This window comes from Crocodylus siamensis, chromosome 3, assembly GCF_052110815.1.
Source record: "Crocodylus siamensis isolate JL-2025a chromosome 3, ASM5211081v1, whole genome shotgun sequence".
Taxonomy (NCBI): Eukaryota; Metazoa; Chordata; order Crocodylia; family Crocodylidae; genus Crocodylus; species Crocodylus siamensis.
The window spans coordinates 142,880,700-142,900,290 of record NC_143397.1 but is presented as its reverse complement, the minus strand read 5'-3'; the positions used below and the strand labels follow the sequence as shown (position 1 = coordinate 142,900,290).

At 42.0% G+C, this 19,591-nt stretch overlaps 1 protein-coding gene across 1 annotated transcript in view; it reads left to right on the top strand.

Annotated features, from left to right (window-relative positions):
• The window catches only part of GMDS (GDP-mannose 4,6-dehydratase), a 583,437-nt gene that overhangs the window by 469,976 nt on the left and 93,870 nt on the right, over nt 1–19,591 (top strand). The window contains exon 9 of the mRNA XM_090039384.1: nt 5,908–6,004. Within this exon, the coding sequence (XP_089895510.1) occupies nt 5,908–6,004 (97 nt within the window). The remainder of the gene's footprint in view (nt 1–5,907; nt 6,005–19,591) is intronic.

The following is a 19,591-nucleotide window of genomic DNA, read 5'->3' as shown; positions in this document are numbered from 1 at the left end:
GGTAGGGGGAATACCATGAGCACCAAGGTGGTTTTCCTACTGGCAGGGGAAAACCACAAACGTAGCATGGGGTAGTACTGTGACTGAGGTAATGCAATTAAAATGGCATGGTGTAGTGGAGGGTTACACCCATGTCTGCTTGCAGACAAGACTCCGTATGAGAGCATCATAGTTAGCCTTCCACTTGGACTTCCAGGAGGATCTTGACTACACGCCAACTTTATGGAATTGGGAGATTTCTCCCTAGCTTGCTCCTGTGGCCATATGGCTGGGGGCAAGTGAAACTCGGGGACATCCAAACCCCAAGCCTCCGGGCTTGGGCCTGCACATAGGATGCCAAAAGATTGGGAAGTATTTGAAGCCCCAGGCAGGAATAGAGGATGCTCGCTGGTAGCAGGGCCACATATCGTTCTTGAATGATTTGCACGGATTTGGAATTGATTTGGCTGATTTGTCTTGGGACCTGAAAAATTTTCCAAAGGAAGGGAAAAAAACCCCCAAAAAGGTTGTATTAAGGCTAAGGATTAGTAGGCTAAGATCAAATGTAGTTTGCTGCACTGGTCTTCTGCCCTACTGAATTCACCTTAAAATGACATTGTGTAGTAGTGTGTGCAGACCTTTCCAATGCAGTACAGACAGGACACATTACAAAAGTGTGATATAGCCTGACCGTGGGAGAATTTCGGCTACACGCCTGCTTTATGGAAATGGGGGACCACTCCTTAGTTTGCTTCTGTGGCCATTGGCTAAAGGCAAGTGAGACTTGGGGGCATCCAAACCCCAAGATCTCCAGGGTTGAGCCTGCACATAGGAAGCTTGCCAAATGGATTTGGGAGTAGCTGAAGCCCCAGGCTGAAAAGTCTGGGGTGGAGGATACTTGCTGGTTGTAACGCCACATATAGTGTTTGAATGATTGAGTTTTGCTCAGTCGATAGGATTCAGAATTCATTTGGCTAATTTGACCTAGATTTTGAAAAATTTTGCAAAAATAATAAAATAAAAGTAGATACAAATGTGCTTCTTGAACATGTGTTTGGCTAAGTACAGGCAGTCACCAAGCCCAAAGCTGAATCGATTCAATCTTTGCATGTTAGTCTAGGCTGCAAAGATTAAACTGAGAAACAACTGGACACACATTTACTTTTGATTCAGGAAATGGAGCCACATGCCTGCAGTGGCTCAGGCCAGACAGGGGATACTAAAGCATGGCTCTCTGACACTTCCTCCTCTCGCTGCCCCCAAGGTCTGTAGGATTTTCAGTCCAGCATCACAGCAGCAGGACTTTGCAGGGTTGCTCATCAATTCCTCTTCCTGCTTTTAGGTGACTCTGGGATTTGTAGTCCACAGTTGTAGCCAGCAGTAACTTTCAGTAAGTTTAGCAGGGCAGGACAGCTTTCTACTCAGGGGAAGGAAGCTTTAACCCCGCACCCTGGCCCCAGACCCCAGCTGGGGTTTGCCTGGGGGGGCACCATCCCTGCCTCTCTCTTCTCCCCTCCTTCCAACCCTTCTCTGCTAGAGCATAGCCCAGCACAGGGCTGGAAAGCATGCTAGGATGCTGGGGGACTCTGATTTAACTTGAACCAAGAAGGTGTCTGGGACAGAATGTTCATTAACTGGTTTGACTCAAATCAGTTAAGTCTGATACTATATTCAACCAGGTTTATTTCTAACCAGTTGCAGTCATTTTGAAACTGGTTTATGGGCACTTAACTTCTGTTCTATTACAGGTTTAAACCAGTTTCTGATCACTTAAACCAGTTCATCTGTAACTTCTGTCCCTAGCCTTTATGTTCTAAAACTTGCAGCATTTTCAAAATGGGTAAACTGCATCAATTCTGGATGAAATAAGTGTATGGTTATCTGTAGTAATTGCCCTATCTTCAAGTTACTGTAGGTATGCTTATTTCTAAGCCAGCGTTTTCAAATTTGCTTCTCACTTCCATGTGCTGAGGGAGAGCAGGGTCTGACAGTAAGGAAAGGGCTGTAGGGGAAAGAAGTTTTGGAGGCAGAGGGCAAGGGAACTACCTGACCTCTGAGGGGGGACAAATTCAAGGCAAATCTCTAATAATTAAATTTTATACCTGGAATATTATCACATTATATATAAACTTTCCATATATAGAATCTAATTATTGGAGAATCATCTTATATATGAGTAAATACAGTACCTTTTCTGACACCTGTGAATGATAAGCAGGATTTTCCTAAAGTTTTATTTTTAAATTTTGCGTTGTGTTGCTTTTTTGAGGTAGAAAGCTTACCAATTAATGTAAATTCATGCAGAAAAATAAGAAGGCTTTAAAGTCATGCTGTTGAATATCTGTCAAACAGTATCAGTTTGCATATACCTAAAAGCTGAAATTGAAGACAAATAAAGGTGGGAGGGGGAATGAACTGATATATTTTTCAGTTTATCTGTACTCTTGGGAAAAGCTTTAGGATTAATGAAATTCTGAGGTATCTCCTGTACTAGTTCTTGGTGGCAATTGTTACACATATCCATGTCACGGTTTGTATGCAGGATACTCCAGCAGTCACATTTTGGAGAAAAGGCAGGCAGTTTGTTTGTGTTTGCTTACCTTGCTGTTTCACAGGACAGTGGTAAAAAATGCAGAAGGAATTCATAGTTTCATAGTTTGTAGGGTCGGAAGGGACCTGAGCAGATCATCTAGTCCGACCCCCTGCCATGGCAGGAAAGAATACTGGGGTCAAATGACCCCAGCAAGATGTTCATTCTACTGTTTGGAGTTAACAAGGATAAAATGAATGTTTTACAATAAGTAATATATAGCAAAAGTAATATATGAGCAAAAATGACAGTGACTTTTAGTATAAAAATCTACCCATGAAATAAAAATCTCTGTGAACAATGAAATAGTAACAACATTCAAAACATGGTCAAACATTTTCATTGCCTAAAGATTTCTGAAACTTTTTTTCTTGGTAGTGTCCATCATTCTTAAGAATGAGTCCATATTTTAAGTATTTACAGGGCATGTCTCCAGTAGTGTCTCTGTACCATGAAGAGTAGCAAGGCAGCAAGAGATATACTAAACTGATATTATCAGTAATTGCAGACACCATCGTCCACATGCTTCACACTGGAGGGAGGTGCGGAGAGTTCTGCAATCCAGCTGCAGTAACAAACCAATTTGACAGTTCCCTCACCCCACTTGGGGGAGATGAAGATGATCTTATTGTGGTGGTGCATTTATTTTGTCAAAGCTCCAGGACTAGGGTTTGTCATATATATGCATAAGACCAGAGACCACTTGCTCTAAGCAAAGTGTTATGACATTAGCAGTGTTGGGAGTTCACTTTCCATTCTGTTTTAATTCAGGGAAACCTTGATTAACCAGAGATTGGTTATCCCCCTCCCCCCCCACACACACACACACACATATTGCTTAGGTATGTTTTATTGCCTGATGGGACTTCAACCTTGCAGAACCAAACTTCAAGAAAGCTCCCAGCTGTCTAAAACCACAATAATGTGAAAATTTCAGATGTCTCTTTCCCAACCCTGAGACTGAGTAAATTTTGTGTTGTGTTCTCTGAATTCACAAAATGTTTCTTAATGATTTTTCAATCATTTGCAGCTGGTTAAATCAACAGATTCCTGGTGTCTGATTTGTGTAGGATACAGTGTCATCTTTCGGCAGGATAGTATTCACCAGCTGTGGACTTGGAGGTGCCATTTGTAATTAAAAATATTATTTTCAGTGCTTACCCTCCATTTCGTTCAAACTAAAAAGGGCTCATTTCCTTATGAACTTTTCACACTACTGACTAAGTAAAATGGGTGGAGTTTTCCCTTCAGTCATTTCTATTGTTACATGTATTTGATAGCAATGTTCAGTGAGTCTTTGCTAGATTTGGAGAGACTCTTGTAGACTATTGGGTGTTAAATGGTGTTCTCTGCTCAGTGACCTCCAACAACTGACATCTCCTGTTTTAAGAACTTCCTGTTGTTTTACTGGTGAGCATTGTTTTTTTATTAAGCACATTTGAGTTCTGCACACTATTATCCTTTGCCCTTTAAAGGGAGGGACTAATGTTGGTTTTGGCTTCTGGATGAAAATTTTACTTACTGGCTTCAAAAAGAACCACTGCAAAAAAAATCTCAAAAGTTAAATTACAAATCATATTCAACATCATATGTTACTCTCTACAGCTTTGTAGGCAGCAGAACATTGCCACAAATTTTAGTGCAGCTAATAATGTCTGCGGTATGCAGAAATGACTTAAAAATGTAGCCATGCCAATCCATAACATTTAAAAGCCACGATCCAGTCTCCAGAAGTTGATATTGGCTTAAAAATCACATGGTCTGCCTTAAAAAAAACCTTCACATTTCTAATTTTATTTCTCAAAAAATAATAAGCATTCAGTTTTTGAACTTTGAGGGTGCCTTTGGATCACCTTTTCAGCCTTTTCTCTACAACATCAAAAGCTAGGAACTTGAAACAAAAACTGAGATTCTTCCAAAATTAAATGCTGCAGGAGCTGGAGTTTTTAAGAAAAACATTAACTATTGTGTGATAACATTACAAAAACTGACAATACTGAATATGTATATATAAATGGGCACTTCTCTTTTATTGCCTAAAGCCAAATAGTTTAAATTGCAACTGCTGCTTTGAAATGACATAGAATTTGCCTAAACCTACAAAAGCAAGGAATTTCATCTTTATCACCCTTTTGTACTAAAGTACTGCAATATCAACTTTCAGAACTCTACGCTATGCTAGACCTAAGGAGCACAAAAAAAAAAAGGATTTCAGTCTTTAATTCTGAACGTTTATAGGTTTAGTGAATCTGTTCTTTAATATTATTTGAACAATTTTTTTTTAAATTAAACAAATCCACAAACTGCAGATTTGGAGCTTGAACATATGGAATTGAAGGGCATGATGTATCTAGTGATAAAGTTAAATCAATTACATTGTTCTTCAGATCTTACCAGTATGGTGTATTCCAGGGGCTCTGTGATCCAACCCATTGAGCACTATCACCTAAGTCTCCGGTGCTACCTATGGTTTCCTGTGCCATGTGCCAGACCAGACCCATGCACTACCCGGGGGCAGGGTGCTGTCTGTGCATTGTGGGCAGCACATAGGACTAGTCCCAAGGACATGCGCATTCTCAATACCTTGGTGCTGCCAAAGTATTGAGAATGAGAAATGCATATGCACAATACTTTGTTAGCCTAGCAATATCCCACACTTGCATCATAACAGAGTATGAAAAAGTAGGAAACAGATTTAGCTTCCATTCAGCATAGTAGCAGATCACAAGTTAGTAGTAGGTTAGTAGTCCTGTTCTCATTAACCATGTATTTAAATACTTTGCTGAATTAGGACCTTAAAATGGAGGAGCCTTTTTAAAACTGAAAATGAACAGTTTTTTAAGTACGTGGAAGTGTTTTTCTAACAGTGTTTGGTTTGACTTGAATTCATGTGCAACTTAAACGTATCTGAGACTTTTGCCTCAATAGCTAATATCTATTTAAAAAGACATCTGTTTTCCTAACAACTTTGTACATATCAGTGAATAAAAGTATCATTCTTATATTTATTTGAAGATTAATGAAGCATTGGAATTAACAATAAGGTGTTACTTTTTTCTTTTCAATATGTGTTTAACTTGGAAGTTCTAAGTTTTACATGTTTGACTGGATCAAAAAAAAAAAACAACCAAAAAAACCCAAAACAACAGAGAACTTCAAAAGCTATTGATGCTGCCTTCTGGTCAGACTTCTGTCTTTGTTCCTGTCATTAATTAGTTTATTCTGTCCTGCAGAGAGAATTAACACCACAGTCCAATAAAAGAAAGCAAGCCAAATGCTGCTAGGATCAGAGCACTAAAGTAATTATGGATTGATTTAAATGTTTATCTACTTTACAGGTGGGAAGGAAAGAATGAAGCTGAAGTGGGCCGATGCAAGGAGACTGGCAAGATTCATGTGAGAGTCAATCTCAAATACTACAGGCCGACTGAAGTGGTAAGAAAATGCCCTCTCCCAGCTTTACAAATGAATAATCCAATCACTCAGCCAATAAATTGCTGCATTTGGTCAGCTGTCTGTGAAAATGCTGTAATTGCACACCTACTGCCAGCTTTCAAAGCTCTAAATTAGGCTGCTCATCAGCCCCCCTGCAGTAAGTTACCCAAAAACAAACAAAACAAAAAATGCAAAGGACCGGATTTGCAATGCACTAATTCACCAGCTGCTGGGTGGAGGTTGGTGTCCTTGGACAGAACTAAAGGAATGTGCGTGTAACTTCACCTTGCAGGGGATGACAACAAAAGTCCAATCAAATTGTTGTCTCTCTTGAATTAAAATCTGCATCTGGTCTTCTCTTTCAGAGCTGCTAGAAATAAATAATGGTGGTGCAGTGATATTTTTCCATTTTTAAACATCTCTTCCCATATGTTAATAAAATCATACAACTTAACCTATGAATTCCCTCCGATGACTATCCTCAGCAAAAAAATTCTATCTTTGTGACTTTTGGAAGTAGTATAAAAGCTGACAGTCATTTAATAACTGCATTCATAGGACACTATTCCACAAAACCCCTTAAGCATAAAAACTAACTGACACTGACATGATACCTCCCACTGAAGTCAATGGAGACAGCTTTAAAGCACAGCCTGAAGAATCTGTCCAGTAGTACATTTCTTCTCTATGAATACTGAACTAGCTACAAAAAAATGAGCTTTTGCTTAGTACATGGGCAGATAGTGACAACTCAGTGCTGGCACAGAGTGGGGTTCAGGTTTATAGATGCAGCAAAGAGTTGTTCACAGTGCTAATGGAGAATAGGAGTTCCAAGGAAACGTTGTGCTTGACTTCTCCCAGGGAGGTTGATACCAGCCCTGCTGGCTGCTGTCATAACATCAGCTGTCACTGGATCCATTCAGAAATGTCGGCAGTAACTTCCTGATACAAGTGAGGTGTCACAAGAGCACATTTGTCTTGACTCAGACCCAGGGGAAGGTAAAAACAAGTGTGTGTGTGTAAACGCATATCAGTTCCAAAATGGAAATTCAAAGAGGCAAAAGAAACTTAATGTTACATAACAAAAAAGGGCTGGATCTGTATTTCAGAATCCTTTAAAAAACTAGGAAGTTGTTAAGAAATGTCTGTCATTCTTTACTTAGGCAGGGTGTCCAAGAGAGAAAGACATAAAGACATTGACTTGCTGAACAGGAAAAGGACCCTTGACCCAACACATCTGTGCTTTGTAAGGCCTGCTTTCTTGCTCTGTCATCATAGGCAGTACCTTTTCCTCAAAACCATTGATTTATTCCTCCAGATGCATTGTAGTGGGGCATTTGCCCAAATGACTTCACTCCATAGGGTTAGTATTCTCTGTCCATGACGTCTCTATCTGTCCCATTTTTAGAACCCAAATCCTGGTTTTCAAACTCCTCAGCACTTGCATAGACTTTACTTCTGCATTACTGCTTTAATATTTAAGCACAGATTGTTGAGAAGTGCTTTTGTCATCAGAGATATATCTGTGTATGGCAGTGATGCTCACAGTTTGGGCCCTACAGGCCCAATAAATGGCATGGGGCCAATGTGAAGGCCAGATCAGGCCCTGTGCCAACTCTGCACACCTGAACTAGCATGCACAGCCACAACCTGTGAGGCTTCCCACAGATCCTTGAGGAGCTCTGCAGACCAGATGACATGGTGCTGAGGGATGGATCTAGATTGCAAGCTGGAGGTTGAACACCTTATTGTATAAGGATCCAGTAAGTGTACAGTGAAGTTTGGGTCCATGCAAAATCTATTGACTTTGAAAATCCAGCCCTACTGAGCTATCATGAAAACTTTTCCTATGCAATAAAAATTTAAAATAAATATAAAAATAACCTCTTCAGTATTTCAGGAAAATAACAATACCTAACATCGTGGAATCTACCTAACTACCATGGCTGTGTTTCCTATGAAGTAATAACAGCCTTACTGATAAAACTGGAACTGAATGCAATACTGTACATTTGCTCTCCTATTTCCAGTATTCAGAGTATTCAGGAGAAAGTCTAAGTCTTCTTAGAAATGTCCAAGCTTAAATCTTTAACTACACAACCTTTCCAGAACTACTAAGATTTAGGTTTTAATATCTTTTTAATCTTCTTTTGTATGTATACAAAAAACTGTAGCCAAAATTTTCAAAAAGTCTTTTGGAGGTCCATGTTGCTAAGCACCCACTTAATGAGCCCCTTTTGGTGTGTCTCATATCAGACGCTTTGAATTGTAACTTCCTTTTGAAAATCTTGGCCAATGGCTTAATCCTGCTCTTACCAGTGAAAATCAAAAGTAAATCCATTTAATTCAGTGGAATCGCATCTATATAAATAAGAGACCAAAATCCAATCCAGTGCCAAAAAGCAAATGAACATAACCACTTTGCTAAAAGAAACGATTCTGCATATGCCTCCATCCCCTTTTGAGGGCAGAAAGGCTTGGGTTGAGACTTTCAAAGTTAGCTGAGGGGCTTAGCCATGCAATTAGGTTAATGGGAGTGGCATGGCTAACCTACCACACTTGTCTTAGAAAATCTAACACTCAGATTCTCGCCATTCATTTCAGAGAAGTTTTGTTTTGTTTTTCTAAACTGAATTCAGTATTTTGAAAATTAAAAACAAATGCTTGCGTTATATGCATATACATGCACACACACGTGCACAGGCATTCATTTTTATATATAAACCAGTGAGTGTTGGTAGTTAGGATAAGTTCATTTTAAAATGCATCTATTCCATTCAGTTAAGTGCACTCTGGGGTCAAGGCCTCTGTCCTGAAGAGCTTAACAACACTGAAGAAGAAACTGTGAAATGTGAGACCTATCTTCTGGTTGAACTGAGTGGACTGTTTGAATGCCTTGACTCGAAATCTGTTGACTCCCTTTAGATACTGAAGCTTTTGATTGCTTTGGGGGCCCTTTGGTACTCACTGGCTTTGGGAATTATCCCCTGCTAACCCCTCCAGCCACCTGTCCTCCCTCCTGTTTGCTGCTTACAGACCTAACAATATTTTTGTTTTGACTTCCATTCTATTCTTCCCATTTTGACTGGTTTACAAACTGGACCTTGTTACAATAGGTTGATCACTGCCAGTCTTTTTTGTATAGTAATTCCTGTATCCTTCTCATAATCACTGGGTTTTAGAAATACTCTGTTGCAAATGCATTCTCTGTGCAGGGCTCTCTGTCTCAGCTCTTTACAAAATACGTTTTCAAACATAGTGAAGGCTTCTGAAGCCCACATCTCCTTGGCTGGAAAGTAAGTAACGCAAGACTCATGTAGAGATTTGCAAATTTAAAGAGAGACTGTTGTTACTCCTCCATTCATATGAAGGATTCATATCCTTCAGAATCTGTCCTTTTTAGTCTTCAGAATCAAGTATGTCCAAAATGTTCAAGTGTAGTTGCCTCAAGTTAGGCACTTTTATAGTATGGACAGACAAACCAAATGTACCAAGTTAAATAGGAAGAAATTTACCACTCAGTCATTTTCTGCCAGCTGTGTTCTCTCTCCACTCTTATCCCATGATAAGTGGAAGCTAAACTATGGTAACTTAGCCCCATTTCATTCAGGAGTAAACTGCCTCAGTTTAGCTTTCACTTATGGTACACAAGAGTTACTGTGGAGCATCTAGCATGCAGAAAATGCCCCCATAGAAAATCCCCTTCTCCTTTTAATGCAGTATGATTTGTTTATCATGCCATACCCTTAGGCACTGAAATAAGTGGCTTGATTTGCAAAAGTACTGAGCCACCCATAGCTCAGCAGGTCTGAAAATTCAGGCCTCTCATTTAGCTATTCCAATCCAAATTTAGACAACTACGTTTAGGGAGCCATCAGAAAATTCTGGTCTGTCTCTCAAATATTTTTCTCTTTCAGTAAATTTTATTTGTCATTAATTTGTTCTTTTTTGTTCACCTTATGTATCTATGCTGAAAACCACCATAGTACTTTCTCTGAGGGAATCCAGTAAGCTAGTTAAGCAAAGACTTCCCTCCAAAAATAACATATTGGCTGTTTCTAATCAAATTATTCTTGTTGAGGTGTTCTAGCAATAGTGCCTTTAATATTTTTCCCACAAATGATGTTAAGCTAACTGTTCTGTAATTGCCCACACCATCCCACAGCCCACTGCTGCAACAGTGACATTTAACACTTTCCAGACCTCAGGAATCTGATCTGTCATCCGAGAACTTACATAAATACCAGTTAGGATTTCACTAATTTCTGTCTTCATTTCTAAAAAGAAAGGAAAGAACCCTTTCTACCTTGTGGACATATTGTAAATTATTTATATCTTTGGCTTTCTATGACTTAAATGAGATCCTTTTCTCTACACACACATCCATTGCTGTCATAGAACTTGCTTTGAGCAGGGGAATTTGCACTCAAGAGGGTGTGTCATTGGTGCATTATGAGCTTGTACAGACAAAACTGCATGGATGTACTTAACACCATTGCAAATTTTCATAATATGGACAAGACCTAACACCTCAATCATGTCAAGTATCATGATAGTTGTTCATCCTTTTACCCCGTTGTGTAAAGAAAAAAAACACACTAACTTGTTCCTTTTCTATATTCTCTGTTTCCAGTTCTTAGAAATTTAAGGGAAGAATGTGTTTTCTCATGTATCTTTCTAGCACAGAAACCATAACAAATCATTATGGTTAGTTGGACTATTCTTGGGAGCAGAATCTTCAGTGATTCTTTCTCCTCCCGTAATTTTCTTCTGAACCTGCTTTTGCTTATTTTTAATAGAAGTCTCAGTCCTCCTTGCCAGCTTGTTTATATTTTTCAAAGAGTTGTTTATACATATATATACATATATATTAAAGTCTTCTACTTATTGCTTACACTAATCTTTACATCCCTACTTAATCACATTTGGCCTCAGCTGCCCTTTTTTCCTCTTCGGAATTAACCAGGATAGCTTTAAATTTCACTCTCTTCAAATGTTTTTTAAATAGTCAGATCTATGTTTCCCATGCTTCATAGGATTCCACTAAAAATTCCTCGGGGCATATCACATTCCCCCAAAGTCAGCTCTCCTCAAGTCGAAAACATTTGTGCTTCTTCCTCTAAGTTCTTCAGCCCTAAAGAGCTTTTAAAATGTAATGAAACTGTGATCACAAAATCCTAGATGCCCCCAACTTCCACTTTATTTTTCATACATGCCTCATTTCCTACTATTAGATCCAGAATAGGCTCTGACTCCTTACATTGTTTAAACGTCTTTATAAGGAAACCCAGGCTTCCCTTCCTTAAGGGTCCATTTTCCCATCCATGTGACTTGTACCCCAATCATGCAAGTAAGATTAGGGCATTCAAGGAAGAATAATCCTTAGAAATCTATTTTCCTGTATTCCCAGCTAGAAACCAGATAAATAACCTAAGTTTTATTATAAGAATAATGACTTTCTGACAAACCTGTCTTATCTGAAGGGTTGTGGGAAGGGAAAAACTGCTTTACTTTCTTTTCTTTTCTTGGAAGTCTGTGTCAACATCAGAAAATCACTACCTTAGTAAATGATTACCTTTATTGTCCTTAACTCTTCTCCAAACTCTGCTACTGTGCCAGCCAAAATATTTATATCTATAATTACTTCAGACTCAACAGTATCCCTTGGTTCCATTTACACCCATTCACACTTCTTCATTTTGCCCCTTCATCCTAATATTAAAAATTGCACCGCCACTTTTCTATTTCATTCTTATGTCTCAGGTCAGAAGGTATGAAGTTAGGATGAGAAACAATGCCTCTAATTCTGCAAAGCACAGTAATGATTAATTTATAATTTGTCCCTCGCAACACTTTTCTGAAACACTCAGCCCTTGACAGATTGTAAATATTTAGGCATCTCACTGCAAGATGGGTAAAAGGTATCCATCCTGTTTCCAAAATGGAAAGAACTTGCCTGGTCAGGGGCAGAGCCAAGAACAGGATATAATGGTGACACCCTCTAAGCCCTGGCTCACCCATCCTGTGCACATGTATATATATGTATGGAAGACTTTTTGCTTTTTCTTATCTTGTCTTTGCTTTTTTCTTCTGCATTCCTTTAAATTCTTCCTTGAATGTCACTATGCCCCCCCAGTACAGTATGTAAAGATCATATGTTGTTATCAGATTAATTATCTCTCACAGTGTGTCTTCCAAACTTTGTCTTCAGCAAGCTTATGGCCAGTGCTCTTCACTATCTTAATCCTCCTAACAGATGCCTTTGTGCCTTTGCCTCAGTTATAAGACTAACTATCCTGATATTATGTCCCCTTGTGCAGGAACAATTACCCATGAGGCCTGCTTCAGATGCATGTACAAACCTGTGACTCTTTTTGTTGTTTCTTCATGGCTTGCTCATTATGTCATATTTGACAAACCCGTCTTTTAAATCCTTTCTGGTGATATCCAACACTGGAATCTTACTGGACGCCACCACGACAGTCATTCCAGGCTACACTTAATAGTTAACTAATTGCTGTCCTGTATGTCATTCTGCTTCTCATCTGCTGTGCCTCCAACATACTTCTCTGGAAACTTTCACAGCTGGCCTTGTTCCCCCTCCTCCCCTGCTGTCATTCCTGAGGTTTAAAACCAGCCATGTGTCATCTGTGAACTTTGCTTATTCATTGATCTTAAACATCAACCTGTCTCTCTAAATCTGCTATCTGATCCCCTAGTACTGCAACTAACTGACAACCCTTGCCAAAAGAAAAGTGTCCCCTTACCTCGTCAGATCTAAGTCAAAAATGGCTTTGCCCTTTGACTCTTTCACTGTACTTGTTGCAAGATTCATGGCCATTTTTATGAAATGGTGAAAAATGGTTGATGAAAATTTGGACCTACTGTAAGCAAAACAATCCTTTGCTGTGGTTGTGCAGGAGATTGCAAATCCTTTGAAAGCATAGTTTAGAGATAAAACTGTCGCACAGGCATACATGCAGAATGGTGATTTTTTTTTTCTCATTGATCATTTCTCTAAATGAGGCTGACGGGGCAATTAGTGGTAATTTTGGAAATGCAGGAGATCTAGGCTTGACTCTTGAAAGACAATTTTTAAGTCAAGCTTGAGTAAATGGAGGATTTAAGATCGAGGGAGGGGAGTGAAAAATGAGGGCTGTTCTGCTCCCTAATAAGGCCATGATCCAAGGCATTTATGCTTTTGCTTAATTTTAAGCCTGGAGATTGTAGTTTGCATAGCTTGTATGCTTAAGGTAAACACACGCTTATGTTTTTGCCAAATCTTAATGTGAAATGAAGCTGGCCAGTACAAATGAAAACTCACTCAACCGATCCATAGAGTTTCAAGACTGTCATTTGGGGGTTTTTTTCCACCCACTGTTAACGCGTGCTTCTCTAGTCAGGAGTGGGCAATGTTGAAATACCTCAAGAGAGCTGTTCTCACCAGATTCCCAGCAGACTGGAAAGGATCTGATTAAGTTCAGAGAACGTTGGGGTTTTTTCTTTTAAATCAATTGCTCCTGAGGCAATACTTCCTGTCTATGATTGACAAGAAGTGTTGTGGTTATCAGGCTAGATTATCTCAAATACCTCCCTTACCTTCTCCCCTTCTTTGGGTGACCCTCTCCCATCTTTATTCACATGTATTAAGTCTCTTCTTATCTCACCAGTTATCCTCTGGTCTCCTCTTTCCCTCAGCCTCCCATTTGGCCCTCTCCCGTTCCTCCTCATCTACTCTCTCATTTTCCCCATGCCTTGTTTTCTTATCTCTGCCTGTCCCGTCCTGTTGATGCATGGGCTCTTTACGCTAAAACAGCTGTATCAAAAAAAAGCAGAGGAGGGAACTGGGAAGGGAGCAGGATGGGAGCATACAAAATCCCTAATGGAGCTCGTTTTCTGATCGCTCCAGCCCACTTCATATTGTCCAAACACCCTGTCCCTTTCCTATGTATCCATATGAGGTCAGCTTTTCAAAAAAGCCTAGGGACCAGCTTTGCATGTGCCCATGTGTCACAAGTAGGTTCAGATTTCCATTCAGCACCCTGCAGTTCCCAATCTGACACTTAGAGTAAGATTTTTCAAAAGACTTCAGTAACTCAGGCATGGGGTGCTTTAAAAAATCTATGTAATTAATTTCTGTTTCCCCAGATGGGAGTTGAGTAGTTCTCAAAATCTTATCCTTTTCTAGACACCTGCCAAACATTTTTGAAAATGTCCAATGGTGCCAGGTTTTCATAGATCCATAGATTGTTAGGGGCTGGAAGGGACCTTGCAGATCATCAGGTGCAGTCCCCCCACTCTGGGAAGGAAGACAACTGGGATTAAGTGACCCCAGCGAGGTGACTGTCCGGTCTCCTCTTGAAAACCTCCAGGGTAGGTGATTGTACCAACATTGGAGGGAGTTTATTCCACAATCTGGACACCCTGACTATGAAGGAGTTTTTCCTGATATTAAACCTGAAGTGACCTTCCAGGAGTTTGTATCCATTAGTCCTGGTCTTCCCCAGGGGTGTTTACCAAGCTCCTGATACACTCCTCTGATATAGTGGTAAGCTGCTATCAAGTTCCCTCTCAACCTTCTCTTCTTTAGGCTAAAGAGACCCAGGCCCCTCAGCCTTTCCTCATATGGCTTGCCTTGCAAGTCCCTGATCATATGGGTGGCTCTTTTCTGGACCCTCTCAAGTTTTTCCACATTCTTATTGAAGTGCAGCACCCAGAACTGGACACAGTACTGCAGCTGTGGTCTAACCAGTGCTGAGTACAGCAGGAGTATCACTCCCTTAGTTTTACACGAGATACTTCAGCTGATGCATGCCAGCGTGTTATTTGCCCTGCTAACCGCCACCTCACACTAACAGCTCATATTCATGCAATGGTCAGACATTACCCCTAGGTCCCTTTTGGCCATGGTGCAAGTCAAGCTGTCACCACCAAGCCTGTATGTATGTTGAGGGTTGTTTGCCCCCAGGTGGAGCACCTTACACTTGGAAGTGTTAAACTTCATCTGGTTTTGGTCTGCCCAACACTCTAGCCTGTCCAGGTCCACCTGTATCTGCAACCTCTCTTCTGACGTGACCACACTGCCCCATAACTTGGTGTTGTCCGCGAACTTGGCCAGCAAGCTTTTCACTCCCCCATCTAAATCATTGATAAAGATGTTGAAAAGCACCGGTCCAAGCATGAACTCCTGAGGGTCACCACTAGCCACTTCATGCCAAGACAGCACAGATCTGTTCATGAGAACTCTCTGGGTCGTACCGTGTAGCCAGTTTTCCACCCACTGAACTGTTGAGCAGTTAAGCCCACAATTTTCCCACAAGGATATCATGGGATACTAGATCAAAAGCCTTTTGGAAGTCTAGGTATATAATGTCTACCTTGTCTCCCATGTCCACGTGGCGAGATACCTGGTTGTAGAAGGATGAAATTGGTAGGACAAGACCTACCTGTGGCCAAGCCATGCTGGCTGTCATTCAGAATCTTATCTTCCGCGAAAGTATCGCATGTAGATTCTTTAGTGAGCTTTTCCAGGATTTTCCCAGGCCTATAGTTGCCCAGGTACTCCTTCTTCTGCTTCTTGAAGATGGGCACAATGTTGGCCCCCTTCCAATCCTCAGGGATTTTCCCTGTGCATCATGAATTCTGAAAGAGCTTTGCCAGGGGTTCTGCAATGACCTCAGCCAGCTCCTTCAGGACTCTTGGATGAAGTCCATCCAGTCCTGCGGACATATAAATGTCTAGCTTTTCTAGTTGGTATTGCCTCTGCTCAGTATCCACAGTGGGGAGGCTGTCATTCCTGGCATGCCCCTTATGAGCCTTATCTTGTTTGTCTTTCCCCTTGGTCCAGTGAAATACTGAAGCAAAGTGGGCATTCAGGAGTTCATTTTTTTCCTGAATGCCAGTTACCAGCTGTCCCAAGGTATTAAGCAGGGGTCCCACACTTCCATTTGTTTTCCTTCTAGTGCCTACATACCTGAAGAAGGACTTCTTATTGTCCTTGACTTCCGTGGCTAACCTAAACTCAGTCACTGCCTTGGCTTTCCTGATCATTTCTTTACAAGTGCTGGCTACTATTGTATAATCTTCCTTGAGGACCATCCCCACCATACATACACCTCTTTTTTTCTTTTTTAAGAGGACCACAAAGTCCCTATTAAGCCAGGAGGGCTTGCCAGCCCTTCTGCTATCTTTCCTCTTTGAAGGAACTGTTTTCTTTTATGCTTCAAGGATCATATCCTTAAGCAATGACCATTCTTCATGCACCCCATTTGCCTTCCCTTCCTGGTCCTGCATCGCCTCCCCTACTAATGCTCTGAGTGTGTCAGAGTCAGCATTTTTGAAGTCCAGGACTTCAGTCCTGCTCATTGATTTGTCAGCCTTGTGGCGGATGGTGAACCTAATAATTTCATGGTCGCTGTCACCCAGGTTACCCTCAGTGTTCAAGCCACACACCAGATCATCTCCATTGGCCAAGATCAAGTCTAGGAAAGCGTTACCTCTGGTTAGCCCTTGCACTTCCCGGGTCAGGAAGATCTCCTTGATCACAGTCAGGAATGAATGAATGATCTGGCCTGGCCAACTGTTCTTCTCAATCTATATCTGGGTAATTGAAGTCATCCATGACAACCAAGTCCCTTGAACGCGTGGCCTCTGTTAGTTCTTGAGAGAACTCCAGATCCAGCTCCTTTCCTTGGTTCAGTGGCTTGTAGTAAATGCCTACAGATAGGTTTCTCTCACCTTCCTGCCCACCCCCCTTGACCCAGAGGGTTTTAAGCTGCTTATCTTTGGAGCCAATGTCAGCCTCCAGAGAGGAGTACTGCCCTCTCATGTAGAGATCTAGGCCTCTGCCTTTTCTTCCTACTCTGTCCTTTCTGTGCAAGGTATAGCCCTCTACGGCTACCCTCCAATCATGCAAGGAGTCCCACAAGGTCTCTGTGATCCCTGCTAGGTCATGATGCCCACTAGAGAGCAGGAGGGCTAACTCCTCCTGCTTGTACCCCGTGCTCCTGGCATTGGTCTACAGGCAGCTGAGGCCCCCAGCTGATGAACTCAATTTTATGAGGTGCTGTGGGAGAACTGTTTGGTGAACATTTTCAAAAACAGTTGTGTTGGTGTCCTCCACAAGCGAGCTGTCCTATGTGCCAGTGCCCGGGCATGCTCCACTTGGCGCTTCCCCATCCCCCAGCAAAGTTGATTTAAAGCCATGTCCAGTAGATCAACCATCCTGGCTGAGAACAGGGCCTTACCTCTCTGGGTGACATGAATGCCATCTCGTCCTAGGAGTCCTCTCTCCCTGAAGTGTGTGCTGTGGTCGACAAAACTGAACCCCTCACAGTAACACCACCATCTGAGGTGTCTGTTAACCTCTTCCATGCAGCCTTCCCTCCTGGGTCCATGGCCTGCAACAGGGAGCACAGAAGAGAAAACTATTTGAACCCCTAGTCCCTTGAGCTCAGCCCCCAAAGCCCTGTAGTCACTCATGACCTGGTCAGGGTTACCCCTAGGTGTGTCATTCATGCCCACATGGATGAGGAGCATGGGGTAATAGAGGGACAGATGAACCTGGGGATCCTCTCCGCAACATCTCAGATGCAGGCCTCAGGGAGACAGCAGACCTCTTGGACTAAGGGGTCCAGATGGCAGATAGGTCCCCCTGTACCTCTCAGGAGAGAGTCCCCCACCACCACCACCCAGCATATCCCCTAGGGGTGGTGTGGCAGGGCACTGTTTGTGCCTGCCACTTTAAGACCTGGGGCCAAGCAGTCAGTAGGTACTTAATTGCGGTGGCCATTTTAGAGCTCTGGCCACCCATATAAACAGGGCATTTTGCTGCTGGCTGGAGGTGCAGCAACATCATCTGGCTGTGAGGTTTCATGGAACACTCTGCAAGGCATGGGCTGTGGTGTAGGGGAGGTACAGAGCCACAGATAGCGCCCCCCCCCCCCCAGCATTGGGGCAAGAACTAGGCAGCCTCCTGCTTAATTAACAACAATTAATTAATTATCAGCAAGGCGTGGCGGGCAAGAAGGCAGGCAGGTAGCCCAGAAACAGGTGGGCGGGCCAAAGGTAAATCAGCCCAGAGAAGGCCCCCTGTTACAGGTGGGAATACTTACCTCCTGCATACTAACCCCCTCCTCCAGTGTCTCTGTTGGAGTCTCCTCATGTGTAGTGGGGGGAGCGTACCTGCTATGCAGTGCCAGGGAGGAGTGGCCCTAGCTCTGTGTGCTCTGGACCTGGAGACAACTGTTTTCCAGGTAGCTCCAGGGGGGTCTTTGTGGCCAGTCTTCTTTGTGGCCACTTCCTCCCCCTTCTCTACATTCTTCTTCTCTCCTCCATTTCCCTGGAGTAGGACCTGGCAGCAGCTGTCAATATAATCTTCATGGGCCCTGATGGTGTATAGCTGGCGTACCTCCTCCTCAGGCTCCCGCACTCAGCCCTCCAGGGACTCCACTGAGGGGCACATCCCACAAGTGGGGGCGCTCCCATGCTTGGGTATCAGCAGCTTCTGCCACACCAGGCAGCCCCCACAGTGGCTGCAGGCTGTGTCTGGGTGGAGGTTTCAGTGCAGAGAAGTTGATGCTGACAGGCACAGTGGGTCACTGCCATGGCTGGAAGGTACTTCTCATACTTACCTGGTCTCAGCAGCTGCTCTTTAGGCCTCTGGGATCAGGCATTAATAAAGATGTTCACATCCTGTTTCTTAACCAGTTTGAGCCTAACCTTTTCCTTGCATGCATTTTTGGAGCCCAGCCCAGGTAAAACCCTCACAGGGGAGGTTATTACCGCAGAGCCATGAAAGGAATGGACAAAGTGAAAAAGAAAATGGCAGGTCTGGGCTTTGAATGGAAAGCAGAGCGTGTCTATGGGGCCAGGTTTCCTTCCTAAACTGTGAAATAAAGTGCTAGAATTCTGTGCCTACTCATTCATGCTCTGCTGGAGCCCATTTCCATTATCATTTTCTGTAGTAGGTATAGCGAGGGAACAAACTCCAACCAAATATTAAAGTGTTGCATGTGATACTGATTAAAAACTAAGCTTTAGCTTAGTTTGGGTAGATAAAACTCATGGATAATTACTGCTTAGCAGAAGTCTTTCAAAAATGTTATCCAGACAAGAGGGGTCATCTGCTATGATATACAATATATTCTGTGTTCTTAGGAAAATCTTCATATCCAGATACAGGGAAGTCCTGTTTCTATCTTCCCTTTCCCAGTCTTTCTGGTTTGTGTTGTATTTTTCGTATTGACTTAACTAGCAAATTATATATTTGAAAAAATAAAAAGGGCAAATGTCTATAAAAACAAGGCATTGATTTCCAGTAAAATATTGAATGTTTCTGCAACAGGATGTGGATTTGGAGAGTTTTCAAGGGTGGAGATACCATATAGGGCAGCTTATGGGCAGACGTTTCCTCTTGAGAGATGGCTCAGGGCTGCTTTCCAAACAGTCACCTTTTGCAGCAGTATCAGAGAACTACTTACTTGCCATGTTCACGTTATCTTTTTACTTTTTAATTAATTGCCAAAGTTTTGTTGTTTGGTTTCTCTCCTGTGGGCTTTCTTAAAAAAAAAAACAAAGTACTATATA